The following is a 25,509-nucleotide window of genomic DNA, read 5'->3' on the forward strand; positions in this document are numbered from 1 at the left end:
ATGTGATCTGATGGGCCAGTCCAGCAGAAGTCCTTTGCTTCAGAGGAGATGTTTGGTGTCGAGTCATTTGCCATCCAAGAAGAATAGGAGCTGCAGTGCCTCTGCTCCATCAAACCCGTGCCTTTTCCTAAAATGCTGAAGAGAAACCACATGGAGGACAGTCTGCTTGTAGCTACAAGCTAGAGAATTGTTATGGACTGGAAATGGGCATGTTGCCATTGATGTGCAGTGACTCCCCATCTTATTTGTTTAATCAGAGAAGGTACAGCCATCCAGGGGTGCTTTAATTAAAACTATATTCTGGCTTTAATTAGAAGAAGGAAAGGAAGGAGGGAGAAGAAGGTGGGAAGGAAACAGGATCCCTAAATTGGAGGAAGAGAGGAAGGAAGGACACTCTGGAACATACAGTGCATCTCTTGCTGGTCTCTGACTCAGAGGGATGCAGCTTGTAACTTCTTTTCTGGCTATTTGAAACCCATCTGCTCTGAAGGAATAAAGTGAGAGAAATCCAAAGTATCTCACAATGACTTGTTCAAGTGCGACCCCTTCCTACAAGAGAGCACTGAAGACTCCTTCACTTTAGTTGAAATACTTACAGACTGAGACAAACACGAGGCAGGGTAAAGGGCAGTATTGCAAAGAGGATGATGGGGTTATTAACAGAGGTGCTTGGATAAGTGGCAAAAAAACAGGTTGCATTCAATGTGTGACTAGGCAGAAGAGCATCAGTTGTCCATACCAGTATCTCACATCTGCCACCCAGCGAGCAAAGAGTAAGCGCAAGAGCTGGAAAGCAGGTCTGAGGAGCTGTAGGAAAGCGCTGGAGGCATTGCCAGCTTCACATTGTGCTGCTTGGGCTTCAGCTGAACTTTTTCAGGGAAGCAGACATGCCGTAGCATCTGCTAAAAGAAAGGTGTATGTTAGATAACATTTTTATTTAGAAAAGCAAACATGGCTTAATGTGCAAATAGCTAAGAATCGGGAATGAGCTCTCAGATTAGACACTGCCATAGACTATAAATCACTGGGATTGTTTCAGTTTGACAGCTTTGCTGCAGGAGCTTTTCCATTGCTTGCTAAATAGGGAAAGACTGATTGCTCATCCTCAAGGTTTCATTTGCTTCAGGTTGTTGATATACATATGCTGTCAGGTCATTTAAGTATATGTGTGATTATTTGGGACAACACCTGGTATCAATACAGGCTGGGGGATGGAGGGATTGAGAGCAGCCCTGCGGAGAAGGACTCGGGGGCACTGGTAGCTGGAAGACTGGACATGAGCAGCAATGTGTGCCTGCAGCCCAGAAGGCCAACTGTATCTTGGGCTGCACCGAAAGGAGCGTGGCCAGCAGATTGAGGGAGGTGATTCTGCCCCTCTGCTCTGCTCTGGTGAGACCCCACCTGGAGTCCTGTGTCCAGCTCTGGGACCCTCAGCACAAGAAAGACATGGACCTGTTGGAGAGGGGCCAGGGGAGGCCACAGAAATGGTCAGAGGGCTGAACAGCTCTGCTGGGAGGACAGGCGGAGAGAGTTGGGGTTGTTCAGCCTGGAGATGAGAAGGCTCTGGGGAGACCTTATTTCGGCCTTTATGTACTTAAAGGAACCTGTAAGGAAGATGGGGACAGACTTTTCAGCAGGGCCTGTTGCAATAGAGCAAGGGTTAATGGCTTTAAAGTAAAAGAAGGGAGATTCAGACTAGACATAAAGAAAATATTTTTATGCTGAAGGTGGTAGAACACCGGCCCAGGTTGCCCAGAGAGGTGGTAGATGCCCCATTCCTGGAGACATTCAAGGCCAGGCTGGATGGGGCTCTGAGCAACCTGATCTAGTTGAAGATGTCCCTGCTCATTGCAGGGGGTGGGACTAGATGAGCTTTGAAGGTCCCTTCCAACCCAAACTATTCGATGGTTCTGTGACTGTATCAGAATATAAGATGCCTGGAGACTGAACAGAGTTCATCTTGTGTTTTCTGCTTGGTGGGCTCCAGCCTTTCACACAGATGTAGCCAAAAGTGTGGGTTCAGAGAGACACCAGGCTGTGGCCATGTGAAAAGCCCTGCCTGTTTGCCTTCAGCAATTAGCACTTTATTCTAAGAGCCGGAGTCCTGCTCTGGAGCAGATCACAGATGGGATGTGCCTAGTCTTAGATACTCATTTAGGCCCTCTCTCAAATCAGGAGAGGAGCGCTCCCAGGCTCAGATCACAGACCCCAGGATGGGATGACTTGTTCTTTGCTGGTGCTTGGCTTCAGAGGCAACCCTTGTGAGTACCTCATCACGCTACACCATGCTTATGATGACAAAATTACATCTACTTAGTCCTATTTTGAAGTAAACCATTCCTGATCTGACAAAGGCTCTTGGCACTCTGGCACGGCAGTGTGGGATTGCTGGTGGGCAGCGCCCTCTTCCCTCCTTTGCTTGCAGGCCGGCGGTGGTGGACAAGAAAGGAGACCTGGCTACGCTTAACGAGGTGGGCTACCAGCTCCGCATCTGACAGAGCCATTCGCAGGACAGAGGGCTTCCCTGGTGCTTCCCGCTGCACTTTACCTGCACTCCGCTGGAAGGAATGGGACTATTTATTAACCTATGGACTCTTTAATAAATGTTTTACCTAGAAAATACAAGGGGGGAGTTCTTTTAGTGGCAGTATTTATTTTCTGTCATGGAAAAGGCATCAGTGAAGAGAACCTAAAATTATGTTTATCAGACTAGAAGAGTTTTTTTTCTCTCCATCATGTAGCAGGTGACTCCAGTGGTGTGAGTTTCTTCAAATATAACTTCCCTGTACAAGCAGTAATTGAATTTGTGCTGGGTAGTAGCATTGGGATAACAAAGAAATCATATTCTTAGTGTTAAGATGTGCTGGGGTGCAGTGCAGTTAAAAAAAAAAAATCAGCATTAATATTTAATTCAGCAATAAAAACAAGCAGTGCAGAAGTGGCGTGAGTCTTTAAAGTATCATCATTACCTCACTAAACTTAATAGATATGCAAAACTGTCAGTATTATTGTTTTGTGACTGATTTGTACTGTTTCCCAGCATTTCTGGTAGTATTAAAATGGCACTGAATGTTTTACTGCCACACCTGTATTATTATCTTGTGCATGTTGCTGAAAGATGCTAAGTAATAGTAATATGCAAGTGTATTCTTAAACACTGACAATTTATTAGGCAAGATACGAGGCTTTTTTAAAAACGATAATTGATGAATAATGAATTTTTAAACTTTCATAATTTTTTTATACTTTATTGAAAGCTTTTAGTCTTTCTGGACTACACTGCTGAAGCACAAAATGTAGAGATTGCTGTTTTGTAGAGACAAGTGTTCACCTGTTAGTCAGTTTGTTTCTCATATATGTTCCTGGAATAAGGGAAGAAATGTCAGACTTGATAACCTGAGTCTATATGCTTTTCTTTCACCATTAGTGTGTGGCTTGGCTTTGAGGGCTGAGCAGTCTCAGACAGTGATGCCTTGACATCTTATATTAAGATCAGACATCGCAGGCTGAAGTTAACCTTCTGCCATGCTGCTGTAGGGAGTTTTTCCTATACGTGTTGTAGCAACAACTGCTTAGTCAGACCTAAAAAAGAAGCTCTTATTGGAACAACTTCAGCAATAAATTAAATTGTACGTCTGAAATAGCTGAAAATCAAGCTTGTTTGCCTCCTCCCTACTCAGTCCTTCTGTTCTAGGGCTTAGCTAAGGACCTGCGATGGAAGGCAGCATTCTCAAGTGACATGGTACGATTCTCACTGGGGTCCACCCTTTGCATTAGTGAAGCTCTCTGGAAGCATTCGAGTGCTGCATTCCTGAAAATATTTCATTAGGTGCCTAAATAGAAACTGGATTATTGTATAAGTCCAGCCTCTACCCGTTGTGCTGTGCTTACAGATGACACTGCCATGGGCCTTGTGTATCTCCCTTCCTGGGCATGCACTTTTTTTGGGATTTTGCTGAAGACAGAACATTGTTAGTGACAATGTTGCTCAAACAGAATGATTTAAGTTCCTGGAACAATTACTTCAGCCAGCAATTGAATGAGTACAGGAGGAGATGATTGCTTATACACAGACCTGATTGCTCAAAAAAAGTCAGTGAATCTCACCTACCTAGGACAGGAAGACAAGGATGAAACCCAGCAACCTTGGACAAGCAATGAAGGACTGTCTGCTAATTACATTTCAGAAGGCCCAAAAAGAAGGCTTTTCAACCGTATAGAAGATTACCATATCAATTACAGGGCAGCATTTCCTATTTCTCTTCCTCTAAACTTTTCCATTCCTGTGTTCACAATAGGAAATTTTTGGAAGAGAGGGAAATACTCTTTTTTTTTTTTGGTAGAAATATTTGTGTAATTTGACACCGGCCACAACGTTTCTGTTTTGAACTTTGTCCTGCTCTGTGTCCTGTAACTTAAACATTTTCTTTTCATATATTCCTTAGATTTCTCATGGGTAAAATAATGTGAAAAACGTAGTTTGATCAGGTGTATCTTATAGCACAAGGTTATCTGATGCATTGCAAGGTTTTTTTCTATGAAACCATGGTTTACTTCAGCTCAAGCAAGGGTGGTTGGTATACAGTTTTTTACTGTTGTCCAGCACAACTTGAGATACTTTCTCTTAACCTCTAACTTATACTGAAACTTTTCAATGCTGTAGAGGTGTTTGGCAAATTGCTTTTGGTTCTTGTTTTGAAGTTCTGCTGAAATATTCTCTTGAAACTTATGGCATTTGTCTCAAGTGTGGTTCTAGTGACTGTTCTAACTTACTGCAAAGTGGTCAAATAGTGTAGAAAACATGCATGACTTTTTTTTTTTATCACTTGTATGTTTATGCACAGCATGAAACTTCAATAAAATATCATGATAGTCTTTTTTTAATGACTTAGAGTTGGGGTTTTTTTGGTCCTGTCCAGGTTTCTATTCCAGAAAAGATCAAAGTTGTTTCTACAATCAAGACACAGGACAAATGGGAACAAACTAAAGCAGATTTTTTTAAAGATTGTTAAATACCTACTTCATGTATTCTACAGAGAAATAACTGAACCTACAGCCCTACAGCTAACCATTAATAGGTTACACAAAGACTGAAACAAGTCTCTAAACCCTGCAACCACACTGTGATGGAACAATGAACACCCCTGAATGGGCAGCACTGGTGACTGCATCATGTCAAGCAGCTTCTGCGTTTTTCTTTCAGTAATACCTCAGGACCTGTCATTTCAATGTAGAACCTGACATTTTTAACAACTGAATGAAAAATAAAAACTTCCCCCAGTTGTTCAGTATATATGAAGCCTCAACATGTCAACTGATTTTTTTCTTCCTACAGTAGATCAATAAGTAGCTCCTTAAATTTGGTTTTATTACAGATACTTTTTAAAAAATTCCAGTGAATGCTACTTATATTTAAGCTTTTAGAAGTTAAAGTAGTAACTTCTTAGAACAAATACTTGCATTACTGCAAAGCAATGTTCTTCTGGAAGCCCATTCTTGCAGCCTCTGCCCTGACTACATACACCTCAGGTAACTGAGGAAATTTCTTTGCAGAAATATTTAGATAGAAGTGTCTACAGAGCAACTTCGTAGTAAAACATTACTTTTAGCTCATTATAAAATGGGACATGCACACAAACGTACTGCTCTCTACTTGAAGAAGCACACAGTTCTCAGAGAATAATCAGTTTTACTGTGTTTTACAATAAAAACCATTTACAGCATCTCTGTGAAAAATATTGCCCTTTTGAGACTGGCACAGATGTTTTCCATTATCAAAGAGGAAGCTAATGTAAAAACTTTTCTTTTTGCCTTTAAGATTTCATAAAGTAATTTATATGTTTGGGAAAATAAAAAAGATCTCTTTAAAAAGTCTACTTTATACAACACTAACAAATCAGCATGCAGGCAAACTTCTTTAAACCGGACCAGCAGTGCTTGAATGAACCTTTTAAAAAAAAGAATAATTACATGAAAAGAGAATGTGAAGGTAACGGTACGTACACAAAGAGTCCTTTGGCTATTAACGTTCAATAAGCCTGAACTCTGCCAGCAACGGCAGGTGGTCAGAAGAGTTATTTTCATTGGGAAGACCATTAACAGTCCAAATGTCTTTCTCTGTTAGAAGTGCCAGCCTGCCAAGAAGTTTCAGACCTCCACGAAAAGAATCCTCTGCTCCTGGTTAAAAAAGGAAGGGTGGAAACGTTCATCAGCGTGGGCCGATACAGAAAGAATATAACAGTATGGCAGAAATAATCTGAAGTTGTTACTGCTCCATGCAAAATTACCAATAAAGTGGTTCAGAAATCCATGTTTACTATCACACTCTCACAGTAGGACACATAAACACTAGAGCTCAAAGTACTCAAACACTACCCCTCCATTTTTCAGATAAACTGAGGTAGAAAGGCAAAGGGATTTATTTGTCCATTCTCCCCTGAAAAAGCCTCACACAACCCAGCCCTACGCTTGAGCACAACAGCATTGCTAAACAGAGCTGATGCTTGTGCAATTAAGGATCTGTTGAGAGTTACTGGTTCACATAACATTTGATTTCCACATCCTCAAGCACACAGCTCTCCTCCAGCAGGCGGGTCATACAGGAGCTCTCGCTCATAAGGACGAAAGCCTTTTGGCATTTCCCTTTCTAACTGTTCAGCGTAAGAAAGCGATCTTCCTCCATTATTTCCTGCTATTTCTATAATTGCCTGAAAAAAAAACAAACCTCCCTGCCCCAAAAATCTCCCCTTAAGAAACACCACATTGCTCAGATGACTCACAGCCACACTATTATTACACTTTATTATTATACTATACTTAAATTATTTGTGTCTTCATTAAAAAAAAAAAAGGCCAATTTGTCCTCCAGCGCAGCACTTGTGTGTCAAGAGAGCAGCAGGTTGTTGTTACAGAGCCCTTGGTCTGCATTTGATGACCAGTCAACTCAGAGCACTCTGGAACCAGCCAAACAGAGTCTGGCAGGACTTGGGTAGATACTGGACCTGCTTTCACAGCAAATCCTGAATACCAAACCAAATACTTGGCTAAGCACAACTGAGAATAATGTGTGTGAACTGTCCAAAAAAAAAGACCCCTTTAACTGGAAAAAAATGGTCAGTCAGCCTAGGCCACATTTAATACTTGCTTGCTCAGGGTTTGACAACTCTTAATACAGTGGCTCAGGCCATCAGAAAACTGAAAGGCCACGCTATTAGTTTCTAAGAACTAATGAATAAAAATCACACCAGTTTAAACTACTTGGAGAATTCAAGTTTGGTCCCATCCTGTATTCTGATGTGGAATGAAGAATCTATTTGAAAAACAAGTGCAGAAAGAAAGAATTGCTATAGCTCTGCTGGGGAAGTGATGGTGCAAAAATATATAAGCAGGTGAATTAGGATTAAATTTTGCAGAGGGATGCACCCTGAAATCACTAGCACTCTGTTAAATCACACGGCGTTCACAAGTCACTTAGGTACTTCTCATCTCCTAGTTTTTCAGTTGAATTTTCTATTTCTGTATTTGGGAAGCTTTTGTATTTGTTATTTTACACTAAGACAGCATTTACTGTGCATGTTATGACAAATGACACTTTTGTGCATTGACGCAATTTTAACAATCTAGTCTGAAGGTATGAGAGCTGAAGGTGGTATTTTCATTTCACATACCAAAAGCAATGTCGATTTGTAAAAATCATTTGCAATCTACAGTGGGAGCAGGAGCAGAATGCAGGTTCTGCAGAGCCATTTATCTGATAGTCCTGCATGGTGCAATGGTCTTTCATGGTGGGATAAACCACAGAACTAGTGATGACATGGAAAGTGGTAAAAGCAGCAATGCAGGTAGACAGCGCTGTGTCACCCATTGGGAAATTCACTCGCAGAGATACCGTGTCTTTCTTGCACCATCTGGTGAGTTTTGGCTGCAACTGCAATCACGAGAGTGACAACTGGGCATGTGCAAGTGACAGAAGAAAGGCCACCGAGGTCACTTACTTGACAGATATCACATCGAGACTATCAGAAAAGCCAGCTAAGAAACAGTTCATTTATCAGTTTTAATACATGTCGTAAATTTCCGTTCACCATTTTGTTTAGATGACCAGAAATACTGCTTTGTTGCAGGTCTGGCCACTACGGTCCTGCATGAGCTACCGACAGCAGGATTTATTTCTCAGGTGCTACTCACACTGCTGCTCTTCTGCAGCCCCAGCTGCTGTGTCCATGCTGAGATGGAACCACAGGAACACTCAGTCGGGTGACAGCTTTGCCCTGTGTGGCACTGCAGGTCCAGCTGTGGTGAGGTGATAAGGCAGCCACGCTTCCCAGGGAACAGCTGACACTCCAAGCACTACCACAAACCACCAAGGTACTTCATATGGATTATATTAGCACTACGTTTCCCTTTGGACAGCATCCCAACGTTCCCATTTAGCTTTTGTGAAAAATAATTAACAGTTGGTTTCTTTACCTGGCCGGGCAGCAGTATCATCGTTTGCTGCGGAATAGAAAATATAATCCACAGTGACAGCACTTCGGGAGTGACAAGTCGTTACTTCTGGTATCCCAGTTTCAGGAACGTAATGAGAATAGACTGAAGACAATTTGAAATGGTGCTGCAATTTTGAAGACAACCTAAACAGGAATCAAAGAAAATAATTTAATTTTCTTGTCTTTCCTAGAAAGAATAAACAATGAAAAAAATAGTTCCTGGTAATGAACAAAATTAATTATCTGGATATGCAAACTAGTCTTTCTCTTGTGCAACCAATCTCATCACCTTTAGTGTTAGTGGCCCAAACCTCTGAAGGCAAAACACAGCAGCTTTTTCAAGTAAAAGACAGATATGTAAGAGCCTATCAAAACTGGCTTTACTGACACTTTAAATATACCTAACTTTCAGCTCCTTCTACACTTGTAAGATTTCACCTGTGTCCTCATTCAGCAGCCTCTCCCTGACACATGGGTAGAAGTGTCCATGAGAGCAGCTTATTGGAAAGCAACAAACTATGAACTCATCTAACCAGGCCCTTCAGCACATAGAGAAATTAAGATTTTGAGGTTTATATTTTTTTTTTCTGCCCTAGACTAAAGCTATCACAAGTTTTCATGACAGACTATGCCTATTCTTTCCTCTCCTCAGGCTGCCATTTTGTCTTTCCCCATCACGTGTCAGTCTGCTCCTCTTCAAGTTCAGCCATCTTGTCTCACCTGTTTTTTTCAATCTTGAAAGCAAACTGCAAAACACCTTTCAGCAGAACTCCTCTCGCTCCCTCCCAGCCATGTGCTCCTGTCAGCTCTGCAAATAAACCCTCAACTCTACCCGCCTCACCCTGCACGGCTGCATTTTAAACCTGAGCCGCAATACATTCTGGTTACAAAACAATTAAAAAAGAAATCAGCATGTCATCTGCCTGATTTAGACTAGACTGATAAACGTGCCAGTTTGTACAACACAGAAGGGTAGTCATTTCTGCTCACTGCATGACATTCTTTTTAAGATGACACAAACCACCCTGCAAGCAGTGTTCAACATATCGTGCACTATGGATTTACACCATAGAATAAGGCTTCCTGTCCTGTTATCCACTTATTGTCTCAGAAATACCAATATTTAGCTTTTTGATGACCAAGAATCACCAAGTATTTTAATATAACTGTCTGCAGTGATACTAAGATCTCATTTCTGATAAGAAATGGCTGACTTGGAGCCTGATATCGCACATACGCAGGGCATTTTCCTTCTGTGACTTCCTTCGTATGCCTTTACCAATTTGGAAAATGCAAATGTATTGTTCCTTTCCAAAAGCAGTTACATTTTCCTGCTTGGCAGTCTAGTGGTGGCCTCCTCCTTCAGTTTAACAAGGAAACGTTTTGATCCAAGTAAGAGGATCCAGGATACTCCAAGTTTCTGGGACTCCCAGAACCTAAATTCTGCCACAAAACTCTTGACAAGGAGGATTTTAGGATCTTTCCAATTCCTTTCCTTCCTTTATCCTAATTTCACATTGTATTAAAGGATTTTATTATTATCGATAAACCTGTATCTCAAAAACAGAAGAGAGAAGTGCCAACACTGAAGCAGCTGGACAATGCTGGGTTAAAAAACAAGGTCTCTGCAACCGGACTGAAGTTCACAGCTTTCCTACGATGTCACTACACAGCAAAATGTCCTGTTTATGTCAAGAAGTGACAAAAGATGTCAAAAGCATTCTTATAATAAGCAGATTAAAAACCCATCTAAACACCACAGACAACTTGCCTCCGCCTTCTGCAATAATATCTGGCAGATTGCTGCCAGAACACACTCTCCTTCGTAACTTCCCATCCTAGTATTTTGCTGCCAGATCAGTCTTTTCAAGTTTAAATGGAAGATGATTTTTTTGTCAGATGGGCAGACTGGGTTGGGTGAGCATCATGTATCCACATCTGGAATCAGATACAAGTTTGGTCTAAAACCAAAACAAGCCCACAAAACTAGGAACCAGTCAAGGATTTCCATTTTTCCCCCCCCAACACATACTTTTCAGGTGCTATTACAATCTTCTGAGCATTGTCTGGTTTTGCTGCTTCCATTTTTTCTTCTGCAAAATAGAAATACATTCAGTTTACGTTTAAAAATAGGATGTAGATGAGACCAATATTGAAGAGCTACAGAAAAAAATATCTTTGAGTACACTTATTTGTTGCAGTAGGCAAGATACAATTCACAAAGCTGGATTAAATTTCTATTCCATTAGTAAGATCCCCTTCAAAGACTCTTTCAAATTATGCCCCATTCATTTAAAATTGTTTTTTCTGTGAAAGAAAAAACGGTGGATGAAAGATGTAATAATACTGTGCAAGGAATCACTTGCTTTTACTCGTTCCATGAAGTGTTTGCATTATAACACATAAACACTGAAGCAGAATGTAGGTTCATGCCACATACATGTGCTGCATTCCTCCCTCTCTCTCTTCCCAGTCACAGCACAACTGGCTTTTATGATGCCAACACAGCAGTTTAAATATTACACAGCAGCTCCCGAATGGCAATTTCTAGCTATGATCTCCTAAAGATTCAAATTTGCAAATGCTTATGTGAACAAATAGCTTTACACTCTAACAAGCCCAACAACGAAGTTTTGCAAGCTCAAGACTCGCTGGTTTTCCCCCACTAGAACAGATGATCTGTTTTGTAGTGCTACCCAAATGATATTTTCAAAGGACAACAAAATCTATCAACCTAGAAACTGACCTGCCTTTTCTTCTTTTTGTTGCTGTTTTATTTCATATACACAGTTTTGCGAAATACCTAATTTTTTGGGCCAAATTGGAATAGGTAAGATTCTTTGTCCCCTTGGAAACTGTTCTTGTCCAGAGACCTAAGAGAAAAAACAGGAGCTTTTTTGAGATAGAAGTCTCATTTCAAAAAAACAACAGAAGGAAATGAGAAGACATTTTTGTAAAGTTTTAAGCAAAAACAAACCAACAAACAAAGCCCAAACAAACCAAAACACAGCCCTCTGGAAGAAATAATTTATAATGGCTTATTAAATCTGTGAAAATAATAGAACTCCTTATGTACATAGCCTTTGTTAACTCTTATCAAGTTTTTTGCAGCTACACCATTTTTCAAGACAGCTCTTGTGACACTAAGCTGAGACTACCCGGAACACTTTTAACAACACAACAGGACTGAGCATACAGAGCTCCCTTGCAGACACAGTTTATCTTCATGATGCTTATTCTCCTGAGAGCAAGTCAAAGTGGGGCTTGAAACAACGACCCACTGGCAAACACCAGCGGGGCTATTTTCTCTTGTTTTCTCACTGTATACACTCCAATTACTTTCTACTAAATAGCATTTGACACATCCAACAGCTACATAGAAGTACTGACAACAAAAAAACCATCTAACCTGGAACAGTTTAGGTTTGGCATCTAATTGCATTTTTGCTTTTACACTTGTTCCAGCCACTGTAATTCAAAGTTTATCTAAAATAAGGGCCATCCTTCCATAGAGTACACAGCAGGTATTTGACTAAGTAGTTATTTTATACTACTTAAAGACTGGGACACTTAAACACAGTGATACAATCATCCTGTGGATATCTTTCAAGAACAATTAATGTTTGCAAGTTTTTAATTTTGGTAAGCTAGAAGCAGATCCACTATTCAGTATGGGACAGCTATTAGAAATACCCAAGCTTACTTTAGTAACTCCACAGTAACCCCCACTTTGCAGACTGCATAAAGGGCACCAAGATGGATACTGCGCTGGAAATAATCACAAGCCCAGCTATGGTGTGTTAGTACCACTCAAATATTTATCTTTAATCAATAATAAACTGTTTGCTTTTTTCTTGAGAGAGAGAGAGAAGTGAAAAGTATAACCTACCTTCCCTATAGCAAGTCCTTCATAATTTAACTTTCCTTCCTTTATAAATCTGTACAACGGAGAACCAGGAACGGAATTGAAGTCGCCGCAGAGGATAACTGGACAGAAGGTCCCATCCTTCTGAGGGGCAACACTAGCAATCTCTGCCAGGAGGATTGCAAGTTGGGTCAGTTTGATGTCCCCTCGCCTTGGGTTATACAGCAGGTGTGTATTGGCTATACAGATTGCAGCGTTAGTTTTACAGTGGAATTTAGGCCGCAAAAGCAACACCAATCCAACGTTGTCCCTGTCCAAGAGCGGAATATCACGGCGAAAAAATTCCACAGGTTTTGATGAGATCAGGCTAAATTTGGAAGTTTTAAAGCAAGTAGCACAGCCATCCGGTTTTCTCCCTGTCCTCATTTTATACTCGCAGTGATACCCTGCAAGAAAGGCAATTAAAAACATAAAATACCATTGTGTAATAGAGATTATCTTGATAAAAATTATAAAAAGCTTTGTGCTACTTTCCTCACATGGCAGTCAACACCCAGTCTGAAGTGCCAAAGACTATGTAAAGTTCACAGAGAAAAGTGAACCCAAAAGGCTGCCTGTTCTGTCTAGCTTCAGTTTAGATACCACAGGAAACCTGGTCTGGTGGGTTTTGTGATGTGTGAGGATCTATGTAGTTTACTACATCAGGCATGTTCTTCTCTCTTCATGTGGAAAAAAAGCCCAAACCAAAACTGGGAAAAACCCTCACAAGTCACATAGAAGTGGACTTGCATATTAAAGTTTTTTTCTGGATGTTACCACAAAGGTTTAGGAATAATACCAGTGAAGCATTCCAATCAAAATCAGTAATCACAGTCTAAAATGATTCACAGAATGAAGTTCTCAAACATATCTACACAATTATGTAATTATACAGTTAGCAGCAAGAGGGAAGCTTTCAACAAGGAAACTGAGACACTGATCAAATGACAATATTTGAGCTCAATAAGTCCACCTGGAAATAGTCATTTGCCAAGTTCTTCATTTTATGTACAGGTGAAATGCAGATTTTAATGATGCCTTACCTATGTAAGAAAGAAAACTAATGAACCTGAAACAGTGTCCAGTTTTTTTGCCATTTTAAAATGCTTCACTGCCCAGCCTGTGCCATATAAATTCATGAAGTGGAGTGAGTCCATCTCCAAGCTCACACCAGTGCTGGGACAGGGATTCCTTCTCTCTCCCAGCTCCAGGCCCTGTGCTCCAGCCACTTGTTGTGGCACTTACTTTTAATTCAGTAAGCCGACAGAAAACTAACCCAGGAAAAATAAAATTATTTAAACCACCATGACATCATACCCCTAGCAGCATATTCTTACCATAAATTCACACGTGAGAGGGATAAGTGCTATTTAGGCTGACTGACAGCACCAGTATAAAAACTAATGAATATAAACTGACCAAGCGTAAAATTTAGTGCTGATATTTGGAACGTTTCAAGCCAGAGAAAAACATACCCTAGAAAAGCTCTCCAACAGGAATACTGGTAGAAAACACTAACGTAGTTTCAAGAGAGCACCTGATGACTTTAAAAAAAAGAGGGTACACAACATTGTTGCATGTGATTGTAGGACACTTGATTCTATAATATAAGGGTTTTTTGAGGAAAATAGTACTAGGGCAGGGGACAAGACAAGGTCATAAGAGTTTCATCATACCCAGGGATTCTAAACTTGACTTGATCTCTGTTCTGTAGTGGTCTTCTTGCACTTCTTGTAAACAGAGTACCTACGGCAAAAGTTTACAAAAAAAGATATTAGTAAGTGCATCAAAATACTGCCGTATCATCTCTCTGTTGGCCAGTCTGTATAGGTATATATTTAAAAAAAAAAAAAAAAAGGCTTTTTGCTTCCCATGAAACGTTTCACTCTCCTATAGAAATATTCCTTAAGATTGTGAAGAGCTCCCCAATTCCTCCCACTCCTTCTTACACATTTTCATATGTGACATTAAATGTAATCAAACTGGGACCTGCTAATAGCTCACTAATAACATACTAAGATTATTATTATTATAACAGACTGAAGCATAGAAGGTTCTGTCTGAAAATGAGGAGAAACTTCTTTATTCTGAGGGCGCCAGAGCACTGGCACAGGCTGCCCAGAGAGGCTATGGAGTCTCCTTCTCTGGAGACATTCAAAACCCACCTGGACATGTTCCTGCGTGATCTGGTCTGGGTGAACCTGCTATAGCAGGTGGGCTGGACGAGATGATCTCCAGAGTTCCCTTCCAACCCAAACATTCTGTGATTCTGTGTAATACGTTCTTAGCAGCTTAGAAGAGGGCTAAACTACAGCATGAACAAGAAGTTGCCATATTATGACAACCTGAACCAAAGATTAGCTTTAAAATACTCCATTAAGAGAGTTCTGAGCATCTTGGAGCTTTCCCCCTGCACAGTGCAGTAACACAGAGATATATAACCACCCTAGGGCTCTGGCACAAGGATGAGTTCCTGAAGGGTGATGGGGTAGCGCTGCCTGCTGAACTGCAGCAACAGACTTCACCTACACAGCTGTCACTACCTCATTCAAAGTCTCCAAGGAGAACCGAGTCACAAGCAATATTCTGAAGTCTCTGCTTCACTTTAAGGTTACAGTTCAAAACAGTCTACATCCTTTAGGAAGAATTTCCGCTGCACAAAGGGCACCTGCATCTGTCAGGGTCTGTGAGCAGCTGCTCATCATGACTCAATGAACCACAAGGTGTCACCTCCCTGCCCCAGCGCTGCGTTGTGTGGCTCTGCAGACCTTCACAAGTACCCTGAGTGCTCTTTGTAGAGGGGCTGGCTCTGACTCCAGCCCTTCCACCCTGGAGATCTGCCTGTTACCACTAACAGTGCCAGGCACATCCTCACCAGACCCCTTCTGCCCAATGCTCCTTCAGAAAGCCCACTAACGTATCTCATTACACAGCTAAGTATGTACAAGTATGTATAAATTCGTTAGGATTAAAGGAAGAGCTTAAAGGGGATTTCAGTCTCCAGCTTCCTGCCTATATACCAACATGACTGCATTTTTCAAATGGTACAAGGCAGTTTCTCTGTGGCTTCCCTAATACAATCACTTTTCTTTCCAATACTTTTTTTCTGACATGAACAGGTTGGATTCCATCACCAAACTTTTATTGGCCTGAACAATGAACGAAGCAAAAAGTTTACTGACTTGACTTCCCGATTAACAATAAGTGGTAAATGTCCTTAAAACCAAACAAAAACCCCCACAATCAACCAAGAACAGGCAAGGCACTTTTTTCAGACCCTAATCTAAGCAGAAGTTTAGAGTTATTCCTCAGCAGAGAACAATAGCAAGATTGTTCACGAGTCAAATGGTGCAGAGTACCAAGGCAGAGAGAATGAGGAATACTTTGGATCAGAGTTTCACATGGATACTACTAACAGCTTCATCTTTCTCTCAACCTCAGACATTAATCTCAGAGATCCACACTGCAGCATCATCACCCAAGTGTTCATACAATCAAAAAATATTTGCGTTTGCCTTCCAAACAAATTAGAAGTTCTCCATCACCTGGCCTAACAAATGGCTCAAAAGGATTAGCAGCCAAATTTTAGAAAATTACTTTTGATTCAGTGAATATACAGACACTTGGTGTTCCTACTACCTAAACAAACGTGAAGTTGAAGTCACACACCCTAAAGTTAGAAAATGGCAGTCCTGGAGGTTGCCTTAATTTGACCCTCCTATGTGCACGTATACTATTTTTCTTCCACAAAAATGTGGTGTACAGAATTAAGTATTTGCAAATGATGACCAACTACTCAGTCTTGCATGCCCTTTGCACTAAATAACTTATAGCACAATTAAAGAGAGAGCCTCCAGCTCTGCAGCTTCCTAAACTGTACAGTCACAGGAGCTGAAATCATCCTGGAGAAAGGTGCCCTGTTGTCCTACTCTAAGCATCTCTCATTAGCTACTGCTACAAACATGATGCTAGACTAGGTGGACCTTTAGCTCATGCAAGTATAACTGTTTTATGTTCAATTCTTTATTTACAGCATTCTACTCAAATGTGATCTAGGTACAGACTAAGAAAGATTTATACGAAGAAAGAAGGTTTTAAAATTGTAAAAAAATTGTAGTGTATCAGCAGAACATCAGTCACATCAAAAAGACCATTTCAGGAAGGTATGTACAAAAAAAGCAACTATGAGCAATATATACCATAGAGTTTGCCTTTACTGTAAGTTTAGGTCGCACAGAATACACTACTGCATGAGCATAAATCAAAACTACTGCTAAGCATGACATAACTAAAAGCTCAGTTTGATTCACTAGACAGCCCACCTATAAAAAACAAAGAATAGCAAGAATTTGCTACTTCAGTTTATCAGTTCTTCAGAAATATCCACACACTCATTTTCTACTCACATCTGCATCCAGCTGTTTGATTTCTTGTAGAATGTTGGGAAATCTGTATGTCCAGATTAATAACCGTTGCCTGCAGTGTTTGTACAGGTGGGAGTTATCTTCTAACAAATTCTGTGAGAGGATATTGTAGGACATGACTGTAAAATCAAATTTTGCCTCACTTTCTGTATTGCTTTGGTCAGTTTCCTTTTTTTCTAAGATTTTCATTGTTCTACTGTGCTGACAGAAATATTCCCAGTGTCTTTTGACCGTTCCTGTTAAAAACACATGAAGCAGAAAAAGTTACGTAGTACACCATATGACATCTTACTGCTCTCAGAAATCACACTACTGACAACTATTTGTCTTTCAAACTGCTTATGCAATGCTAAAACTTATTTGATTAGCAGTGATTAAGATCCTCTGTTTAAGACAAACTTTACATGAGCATCAGCAAAAAACACACCCCCAAACCACAGCACAAAACAATTACATGCCCTGAATTTCAAACTGCTTTTAAGTTAGGAAACTGGCATGTTCCAAGAAGATTGCTGACACCACCCCGCTCCCTGCAGAAGGGCTGTCAAACCAGTAAACCAAATCCAGTCTGTTGACATAGTCTCATGCTACCTTCTGCCACTACCTCAGTGGAGATGGGGTATGTCAGTACGGGACACACCCTTTAGAGCAGCATATGGGCACCTTGCTGATCTCTCTATCCATGATTAGCAACAGGTTATGAGTGGAGGGTCACCTCTAGTCCGCATACAGTCTGACAAACTGAGCCATCAGCTGCAACAGGGTCCATTACAGGGGCCTCAAAACATAACGAACCTGATTTCCCTCTGTGAGGTTGAGAAACTAAAAAATTAATAAGTCTCATAATTACCAATAACTTCTTTGCCTTTCTGCCACAGCTATGACATTTCTAAGCCTTGTGGATATTTCTGTCCAAAAATGCCTTTGGGATGCTGATGGCGTCTTTCGCCTTTTTCAGTTGTAATACAATTTCCAGTTTATTTTGTTAAGGAAGGATTTCTGCACAAGGGCCTTAATTTTGACTCTGTCCCTCTATTTCTTTCACGGTAGACAAAACTGTTTATATCCACAATAGTCAGTAAAACATTTGTACGCTACATAGAAGATTATATCTGTAATAAGCTGAAGCAGACACTTCAGAGTTTCCAAAAAGCCTGTTACTGAGTTGGGTAGTCATCTTTGCACTTCTTATTATATTTATCTGGATAAGCGCCTCTGCTGTTTGCTCTGCCAGTCATGGTCTGACACAAAACTTGCTAACATGCCAGTGGGAGAACATAGTTGTAAAAACAGAAACGTGCCATCGTGCTGGAAGCAAACATCATTAAAATTCAGTCCATTAATTCACAGTTACGTAGGTCTGAGATAACTGGCTCGGAAAGAAGCCAATTCAGGTCCAGCGGGGCTTATGAGCTCAGGTACAGTACACAGAATGAAGCTGTACAATGGCCAGCACAGCTCAGCCCTATAGCAAGTTCACTACATCTTTTTGCTTTAAGAGTGCCCAAGTTAACAGTCCTGATCTATTGACAGACACCTGAGAGGGAGTTGTCTGAACCAAGCTCAGGACACCCCAGCTGGGCAACTCTCTCACAGAACTGACTGTGTTCTACCATCAAGTGCAGTGAATCTAGTTCTGGCAGACTGATAGCACAAAATACAACTTCACAGACCAAACAGCATTACAGAACTGCAACTTTCTTAAGACGGATGCTTTCTTGAGAGAGACAGCAAGAAAAATAGTAACTCAAAAAGTGCAGGTAATATTGCTTATAACTTGTTGCATGTGTCTAGCATTACAAATAAACAACAAAAATGAGCTAAGAGCATCTCTTACCTTTCTTGCTGGTATGTTTTTCTTCATCCTGTGCTACAGAAAGACACAATGGTTCCTTCTCATTAGACACTCTTGTTTCTTCTTCAGGAGTTGAAGTATCACACTGGCTACCGAGTCTTCTCTTCTTTGTCGATGGTTCCTCTCCCTCAGATTTCATACTGGGGTAAGGTAGGTGAAAGCAAGAACTTTGTGTGAAGTTCTCAAGCTGCCAGTTAGAGTTCTGAAATTGTCTCCAAGGTCCAAAAAACGGAGGGAGTCTCCAGTTTGCTGAGAAGTCAACTGGAACAGGAAGTGGAAAAGAAGCCCAGGGAGAGTGTCCTGCCCATCTCAAACAGCTGGAAATGGGGCTGTTCAAGCCGAGTACCTGAGAACCATTCCAGTGGGCAATCCAGTCTCTGCCCAGCCTCTGCACATGACGGGGCAGCATGGAGTGTCTACCAAAGAAAGCGCACATTTCATTACTCACACACAACTGCACCTGCCTGTAGATGCAAGTCATCCTGGGCATGGCTTACACAAGATATTTTTTTCTCTACAAGCTAACACACACAAGATATTAAAACCTTTTTAGATACAAGATATTTAAACCCTTCTCTAAATGATAAGCAAAGTGAGGCTTATAAAGTGATCTTGTATCTTTTTCTGCCCTTCAGATTTACAAGTGCCATTTCTTTTCCAAATTCCACCTATCTGACAAACTATTTACAATTTATTTTCTGCCTTGTTGAATTCAACTTCAGATCTTTCAAGTGGTTAGTGGAATGACCTTTACAAAAGGTCACTTTTGCATGCTACATTAACTTCATGATAAGCCTGTTTGAAAGGAATCAGAAAACCACTTTCCTTCAAGCAGTCAGAAATTTGTTTAAAAAAAAGCCACTAATTTGGCTCAAACCACAATGCCAACAAGGAAACAGAGGTACTAACTCTCATGGCACATCTGATACCAGCTTATAGATTAAATTTGTATTCTTATTTCTTTTGTAGGTGGGAAAACCACAGCTTAATGATTAAAGCCATGAAAACAAGGTGTTTTTTTCTTACTTTTTTTTTTTCTTTTCAGAAAAAAGAACAGCCATGTATCAACAAAAACGCAGGAAGGAAGGCCAAGTGACATTAATACGCCTCAGCTTCCTCATTGCTTAAATAAGAAGGTGTATTTTGATCTTACAAACAAAACATATGAAAGCTTGGTACTATCTCGTATTGAACTAAAGTGGCAACCTCCCAGCTGTCATTCAGCCTAGCGAACAAGACAACTTTTAGCAAACCCAGCTTGTCCTGGAACAGCGCTTTCCACCCCAACGCACCAGCAGCAGCTCGACAGACACAGAAGCAAAACACCCCCCGGGGCACCACGGCGCTAAGATGGAGCTGCGAGGGAGAGGCACGTTTCCTTTGCCAAGGCCTCCTGGAACACCTGTGTTAAGGAAAAGCGCTGAGAAAGGCTCCCTGCCTAAAACCCCAACCCCGCTAAACGCCACAGGACACCCGGCACAGGAAAGCCCCACGCCCGCCCTGTGTTTTGGTTACCGCGGCCCTGTGCTGCCTAATGGCGGGTACTTAAGGGACTGTCAGTCACCCCCAGACCCGTCGCGCCCGGGGGCTCTGCTCCCGCGGTACCGGCCAGGCCGCTCCCCGGCCCCCAACCCGGCTGGGACTCGGGGCTGCCCATGAGCTGCCGGGGCCGCACCAGCCGCGGGGAGCCCCGCACAGGCCGCCTCGGCCTCCGGGACGCGGAGGGGAGGAAGGCCGGCTGCTGCCCCACAGCCCCACGCGGCCCCGCGCACGACAGCGCCCAGGCGGCTGCCGGGCCCCGCCGCGGCCCAGTGGCTCCCAACACCTGCTCACCTCTCGGCAGGCCCGGGCCCGGCCCAGGGGGGCCCCGCTACCGGCTCCGCGCAGCCCCGGCGCCCCCGGAGGGGGTCATCCCAGGGCAGCGCCAGCTCCGCCCGCCGCCGCGCTGCCGGCCGCCGCTCACCCCGCACGGGCGCTGGCTGCACCGCCCCCCACGCCCGCCTGCTCCTGGGACTTGTAGTCTAATGGCAGCGCCATGCCCCGCGGCCATATTTGTCCCGGGAAGCCGGCGCCGAGGCCAGGCCGCCATCTTGGGGCAGGGCGGCCTGTGAGAGAGTCCCGGCCCCTGGGGGAGCCATCCCGGAGCAGCACCAGTGAAAGCTGGTGGTGGGCTGCTTGACTGCAGACTTTTGATTGTTTCCAATGGACGTAACACCCTGCTAATGCAATAGTTTCCATATGCCGCCTTCTCCCTGACATTACTGTGCATCCCCGTAGGGTCAAAGTGTCTGAAGGAAGGGCTGCCCCCTGTTTCCAGGTGCCACTTCAGGGTGGCAGCACCATGTTTACCGTTTACAGAAAAAACAAAACCCACTCACCTGAGATAGTATTTTAACATTCTCCGGCTAAAATGCCCCTGAAGATGCTCTGTGAAGCGACTGTTGCCTCTGTGCAGGCTGAGACCCAGCCTGAGGGACGGGTGGGACACCTGTCTGCCACACGGATGGACGCACCGCTGCTCAGCACCCGCACCAACAGCCTTCCCTGTCTCTGTCGACGCCGCTTGAATAAGCAGCTAAAAGGCTTTCCTGAGGTCTTCTGAGGACAGAGTAAGTGCTGGCTCTGTTTACTGTAAGGAAACATAGTACAAAGCCTATGAAATATGATACTGCTCAATAGTGCAGATGCTGTGCAGGAACTGTAATCAAGTAAAATACTGTTTCTCTGCATTCCTTTTACTTGTGTCATAAAAGTGACTTTAAATAACAATAATTTTAAAGCTTTCCCAGGAGTAGCAGGGAAGACTGGAACTGGAATAATGTAGTTAAGAGTGTGCTGGTTACGCAATGTGTCAAATCCACTTTGGGTTTTCCACTTAGACACAAGTTAGTTACTGGCAAAAGGCAAAAATACCCATCCGTTTTCTATTAGTTTCTTCACAATGCGATAAGAGAGCAAAGCTACTACCTCCATAATAAGTGGGTAGTAAAAGATGTCCCAACTATATTTTCAAGACCTATGTTATTTTGGTAATTTGTTCTTTTCTATATTTTTCAAGTTTTCTTATGTATTGGATATATTTCTAAGATACAAGACAGTAAACCATAGCTATAGCAACAACAACTGCTGTTATTTTTAGGAACAGAAGGAATCTTCCCATGGAACGGATTTATTTTCTGTAATTTGACCTGCATAAGACACCCAAGTTACTCTGTGACTTCAAAGGTTTTTACATAATAGTAATCTCAGTAGTGATGCTGGAAAAAAGCAAGGGGTGAAGTTTTGTTGGTGGTGGTGGATTTTTTTAAAATAAGCCTTAATGAAAAGGAAGATATGTTGATAAGCATGAAAGTTAGTTGTGTAACAGACAAAATAGAAGAAAGAGATTAACCTATTAATATGGTGCAGATTTTTTCTCATCTCAATCTGCTATTATTTCTTGCCTTGACCTAGGAAAGTTCTTATTAAGCCAGTAGTGCTTAATTGCAGATTGTTTACTCTCCTCCAATTATTATTTTGTGTATCTAGGTTGGCCAGACCCTGCTGAGAGATATTCTTCAAAACAGGTATCTCCAAATTCTGGTTTGCCAAATTATTTTATGCGTCATTTGAGCTTTCGAAACTCCCTAGTGAATGGAAGCTACTGACTCACTGAGGGATGTTTTGATTGATTATGCTGCACATAAGAACAGCCATGGTGGTTCAGAGCTCACTTTCCTGCTTTCTAAAAGCGGTGGTTAGCAGCAGATGCCTAGAGCTGTGCAGGGGCTGGGCAAACTTCAAATGAACACACTCTCTGCCTCTAGCTGTTTTCAGCTCTGGAGATTTCCTAAGCCTGATGTGTTTGTCTTTTTAGGTACTCGTGGTGTTTCTCTTCCCCAAGTACTTGAATTTGTGAACTTTCTGAATTAGCAACATCCTTTGACAAGAGTCCTGCAGGTCTAGCACTCATTATGAGAAGAACTATTTTATTAATTTTATGACCTCATTCATACCAGCTTCACTGGCCTCTGGTTCTTGTGTCGAGAGACTGAACAGTCCACCCCCATCCATCTTCTCCATGCCACTCCTGATTTCATGGAGCACTGTCATGTCCCCTCACGTTGTTCCTTCTTCCATACTGAAAAATCTCAGACTATTCCATTGTTTTGCACGAAGAAGTTATTCCATGTATCTAATAATTTTTATTGTCCTTCTTGGCTCATCTATGGAGTTATACGGTTGTGATATACCCTCCTCTGCTTTGTTCTCTACTCCTACTGCTGCTTCTCCCTTCCTCCTCCCACAAAATTTCTAACTTTTGAGTTAGACACCATTTCAAGATAGAATGTTTTTTTCTCAGAAGATGCATCAGTTGGCTATTAAAATTTAAATGAGATCTACTAAATAATCTATCAAGGATTAGTCAATGATGGCTTCAGTTCCATTGATTCTGTTAATAACATTAAAACCTCAAAACTGCCACATCTTACAAGATGTTACAAGCAAGTGCTGCTTCATAGGCAAATTTGTACCAGAACTGGTTGTCTAATCATGTTACTACCCTAGAGGGTTATATAAGCTGCACGATGCATTAAATAATTAGCAAACCACGCTAGGAAATGTTTACTTGAGCAAGTGGATTTTCAATCAGCTGTTTTTTTATGTGACGGCACTACACCTGAGTAGCTGCAAGCTTCCTACAGCTAAAATTAGAGAAGATGAGAATAAAAAATGATCCTTGAGATCATTCCGTTCAACCCCTTCATTTCAGAACTAAACAAACCTCAGATTATGTTCTGTCATTTGTACATTAAAATTACTCCAAACAAAAGTTCTGTTCTTTGAAAGTTTGTTTCATTGAAACTTCAACTGCATTATCATTGAAACAAGAAAATAGTTACTATCTAATGGAGTCTGACGTGTATCTTTTAGCTCTGGGACTTAAAAACTTGCTTTGGGAGAATGATGATCAAGATAAAACTACCTCTGAGATGCTCCTTCCGATAGTTAATTCCATGAAATGAGATGTACCAACACCTTGCCAAAAGATGTAAAAGACACACTCTTCCTCTCTCAGAAGATAAGAGAGTGGCAAGTGAGCTTCTAAGAATCAGTGTCCTCTCTCCCATTCCTTAAGAAAATGTTTCCCATGCAAAATAGACCAGACCTTTCAAGCAATTATTAGAGATTAAAAGGGTGAAGAATCTTTCTAGTAACTTGATAGCTGGGAATGTCAAAATAATCTAAAAGAAAATTTTAAAATTAAAAAAAAAGAGGCGGGATGCTGTAAAACTCACATTTGGACTGTTCCTGCCCTATGACATGTTAGGAAGAGTTGTATTCTCTCATGGACAGTTACCTTTCTCTGGGACAGCAGCTGTATCTGGGTGCTAGAACACATCTCTGTGAAGTCCCTCTGACCCGACTTTACTGAGCTCTCCAGGACTGTCAAACCAAGGGTTTTTGTTGTTGTTGTTTGTTTTGTTTTGTTTTTTTCTTGTCAGACCAGCACTGGGAAGGGAACAGCTGGTCCTCTCACGCCTGTTTCCCTCACTCTGCATGTTAACAGAACCTGCTTGCCTCTGGTACGCAGGCTGGAATTCCCATTATAATGGGATATTAATTGAGTGAGGGCAGTGTCCAAATTAAGAGTAACAGTAATCTTATAATCACTGGGAATATGGACAAGGAGAAGCTCTGGCAGTGCTTCCAAACAATGTCACACTGAGAGTGCTCAGAAAGACCAAACGCTGAGCTTGTGCTTCTAGATCTGTAGAAATGAATCTGATCTGTAACTCAGAAAATGAGTGTGATTATAGAAGAAGAGCTTTCATTTACATAGCAATAACTGGGAATGTTGTAAAGATTTGTTCTGCTGTCCTCAACGGAGACACTTGGTTTCTATGAGCTTGAGGACAAGGCGCTTTCATCTTTTAAAAGGAAATGGATTTTCTTTGTGTTAAAGACCTCCATGAGATCAGAGATATTAATAATCTGATAAAGGAAACTGATATTTTAACATCTGCTATTAGATGAATGACAATGCAGTGATAAAAGAAAACAAACAGTTAATATAATCAGAAGTGTGCTCTCTGTTTGTATAGAGCTACGTTGGCATAGATCCCACTATGGCCAAGTAATTGAAGGTACCTGTAGTCCTACGAATCCATGAAAGAAGAATGTCTTGTGGCACAAAGTTCTGCTCCTTTGAACTGAAGCCATGGACCTCACACCTTGGAGAGTTTCCTTGCACCATGGTGTTTTGCAGAGCTGTGCACTCATGAAAGCCCATCTGCAGGGAGAAGTCCAGCTTAAAGAAGCTGGAGAAGACACAAAACATAAAACATTGTGATTCAGTAACTATCAAACTTGCCTTCCTCTTCACACTCCTCTTCAAAACCAGTGAGTCATTTCTGCGTTACAGGCCTTTAGAGTTGGGGCAGCACATCTTCAAGCAGCCCGCGGTAATGCGGGAAGCGGTGTGTCAGCTCTGTCACGGGAAGGGCTGATGGCGCCTGCAGCTGCTATGGGGCGCCTGTCCGTGACAGGGCTCGGGGGTCACTGCGGGTGTAAACCCCTCACAGCCCGGCCCCAGCAGGTTGCCTTGCGCAGGACGGGGCTGCCGCCTGCACCATTTCACCGGGACACCTCGGCCTCATCCACGCCGTGAAGGTTTCCAGGCTCCGGCAGCGGCGGCCACATCCAAGCAGCCTGCGACGAACTGGGTCAAACGGGGCAGCTGGAAGCGGTGCGGGGGAGGAAGGAGAGGGCCCGGCTGCGGCTCCCGGGCAGCGCTCGGAACCACCACAGCCCCCGCCGCCAGACCCAGGCACAGCACCCCACAGCAGCCCCTCA

General features: G+C 42.1%; 2 protein-coding genes across 11 annotated transcripts in view; one reads left to right on the forward strand and one right to left on the reverse strand.

Annotated features, from left to right (window-relative positions):
- VASH2 (vasohibin 2) overlaps positions 1-4,887 on the forward strand; it is a 37,987-nt gene extending 33,100 nt beyond the window's left edge. For all 3 annotated transcript variants that reach the window (XM_065058429.1, XM_065058431.1, XM_065058430.1), the window contains one exon: positions 2,426-4,887. In XM_065058429.1, the coding sequence (XP_064914501.1) occupies positions 2,426-2,495 (70 nt within the window). In that variant the 3' untranslated portion in view covers positions 2,496-4,887. The remainder of the gene's footprint in view (positions 1-2,425) is intronic.
- A 782-nt stretch (positions 4,888-5,669) lies between these two features.
- Positions 5,670-25,501, reverse strand: ANGEL2 (angel homolog 2). 8 transcript variants are annotated; one of them, XM_065058426.1, is made up of 12 exons: positions 25,028-25,198; positions 24,805-24,946; positions 21,051-21,301; positions 19,965-20,074; positions 18,655-19,088; positions 16,800-17,053; positions 14,070-14,139; positions 12,379-12,800; positions 11,236-11,362; positions 10,522-10,582; positions 8,470-8,633; positions 5,670-6,177 (listed from the first exon to the last, which is right to left on the reverse strand). In XM_065058426.1, exons 5-12 carry the CDS (start codon positions 19,079-19,081, stop codon positions 6,023-6,025), a joined length of 1,680 nt encoding a protein of 559 aa, XP_064914498.1. In that variant the 5' UTR covers positions 19,082-19,088; positions 19,965-20,074; positions 21,051-21,301; positions 24,805-24,946; positions 25,028-25,198; the 3' UTR covers positions 5,670-6,022. The 8 variants fall into 8 exon arrangements, with proteins under 8 accessions (XP_064914498.1, XP_064914492.1, XP_064914499.1 ...); XM_065058420.1 differs by lacking the exon at positions 19,965-20,074 and having other exon boundaries at positions 25,028-25,212; XM_065058427.1 differs by having other exon boundaries at positions 11,293-11,362; positions 24,805-25,171.
- Between the last annotated feature and the right edge of the window lie 8 nt (positions 25,502-25,509).

Source organism: Columba livia, chromosome 3, assembly GCF_036013475.1.
Source record: "Columba livia isolate bColLiv1 breed racing homer chromosome 3, bColLiv1.pat.W.v2, whole genome shotgun sequence".
Classification (NCBI taxonomy): Eukaryota; Metazoa; Chordata; class Aves; order Columbiformes; family Columbidae; genus Columba; species Columba livia.